Raw genomic sequence first — 1,819 nt, 5'->3', positions numbered from 1 at the left:
TCCAAGCTCTGGACCCTAAATCCCCGCCCTCAACTAGGAAGGTGTTGACCAGGAACTGAGATACCGAGATAGTTACAGGATTAGATGTTGTTCAAGTTGGAAGAGACTGAGAGTTGACTTGGTCTAATCTCTTCATTTCAGACATGGGGAATCTAAAGCCCAAGAAGGAGAGGTGATGGAGGTTGATTCCCATGGAAGATTAATAAAAGAATCTACCACCTCGGAGAAAAACAACAAAAAAAAGAAACAGGTGGCAGAGAGCGATCACGTGGGGCAGGTTGGGCGGCGAGCCGCCCCCTCGCCTCGGAGCCGCCCTTCGGTGCTGCCCGTCGTCGACGAGCCTAACCGGCGCTCTCCGCTCCGCTCTGCGGCCCCGGCGTCCGCGGCGCCCGTGCGCTGAGAGGCCGGCGGGAGCGCGCCGCCCCGGGAAGGCCGGAGACGGGCTCGGAGCGCGGCCGCGGGCGCCCCGGCGCGGGTCGGGCCCCCGGGACCGCGGAGCCCCGCAGGGAGGCGGCCGAGGGACCGAGCCCCTGGCCCCGGCCAGGATGCACAACGCGTCGTCCTGGGGCCCGGAGCGCGCCAACACGTCGTGCCCCGCGCCCGCGCTCGGCTGCCCCAACGCGTCCGGCCCGCTGCCGCCGCTGCCGCCGCCTCTGGCCGTGGCCGTGCCCGTCGTGTACGCGGTGATCTGCGCCGTGGGGCTGGCGGGCAACTCGGCCGTGCTGTTCGTGCTGCTGCGGGCGCCCCGCATGAAGACCGTCACCAACCTGTTTATCCTCAACCTGGCCGTGGCCGACGAGCTCTTCACGCTCGTGCTGCCCATCAACATCGCCGACTTCCTGCTTCGGCGCTGGCCCTTCGGGGAGCTCATGTGCAAGCTCATCGTGGCCATCGACCAGTACAACACCTTCTCCAGCCTGTACTTCCTCACGGTCATGAGCGCCGACCGCTACCTGGTGGTGCTGGCCACGGCCGAGTCGCGCCGGGTGGCCGGCCGCACGTACGGCGCCGCGCGCGCCGTGAGCCTGGCCGTGTGGGGAGTCGTGACGCTGGTCGTGCTGCCCTTCGCCATCTTCGCCCGGCTGGACGACGAGCAGGGCCGGCGCCAGTGCGTGCTGGTCTTCCCGCAGCCCGAGGCCTTCTGGTGGCGCGCGAGCCGCCTCTACACGCTGGTGCTCGGCTTCGCCCTCCCCGTGTCCACCATCTGCGTCCTCTACACCACGCTGCTGTGCCGGCTGCGCGCCATACGCCTCGACAACCACGCCAGGGCCCTGGAGCGCGCCAAGAAGCGGGTGACCGTGCTGGTGGTGGCGATCCTGGCCGTGTGCCTCCTCTGCTGGACGCCCTACCACCTGAGCACCGTGGTGGCGCTCACCACCGACCTCCCGCAGACGCCGGTGGTCATCGCCGTCTCCTACTTCATCACCAGCCTGAGCTACGCCAACAGCTGCCTCAACCCCTTCCTCTACGCCTTCCTGGACGACAGCTTCCGAAGGAGCCTCCGCCAGCTGCTGCCGTGTCGCGCCGCCGCCGCCTGAGCCGGCGCGCCGGGAGCCGGCGGCCCGGCGCTCGGGGTGGTCCCTGAGCCGCAGCTTCGCCCCCCGCCCACCGGCTTCCTGGAGACGCAGGTTCTCGGGCCCCTCCCCAGGCCCCGCGGACTCGGACGCGCTTTGGCCGCGCCCGCCCTTTCAGTGTGCCAAGCCCTCCGGGTGGTGCGGAGGCGCGCAGGACATGGGCACCGGCCGAGGCGGCGGAGAGCGCACAGACCTCTCCCTAAGGCCCAAGGGCGCCGAGGCGACCCCCGAGCTTGACACGGAGG

General features: G+C 69.3%; 1 protein-coding gene across 1 annotated transcript; it reads left to right on the top strand.

Annotated features, from left to right (window-relative positions):
- The first annotated feature begins 545 nt into the window (after positions 1–545).
- NPBWR1 (neuropeptides B and W receptor 1) lies at positions 546–1,538 on the top strand. Its single transcript, XM_059902023.1, has one exon. The coding sequence runs from the start codon at positions 546–548 to the stop codon at positions 1,536–1,538; it is 993 nt and encodes a 330-aa protein (XP_059758006.1).
- The last annotated feature ends 281 nt before the right edge of the window (positions 1,539–1,819 follow it).

Source organism: Balaenoptera ricei, chromosome 17, assembly GCF_028023285.1.
Source record: "Balaenoptera ricei isolate mBalRic1 chromosome 17, mBalRic1.hap2, whole genome shotgun sequence".
In the NCBI taxonomy this organism is placed as follows: Eukaryota; Metazoa; Chordata; class Mammalia; order Artiodactyla; family Balaenopteridae; genus Balaenoptera; species Balaenoptera ricei.
Note: the sequence above shows the minus strand (reverse complement) of the source record. Positions and strands in the feature narration are given on the sequence as shown.

What these genes read in the sequence shown, in the direction of transcription:
- NPBWR1 (XM_059902023.1), top strand. Translation starts at nt 546, where the DNA reads ATGCACAACGCGTCGTCCTGGGGCCCGGAGCGCGCCAACACGTCGTGC.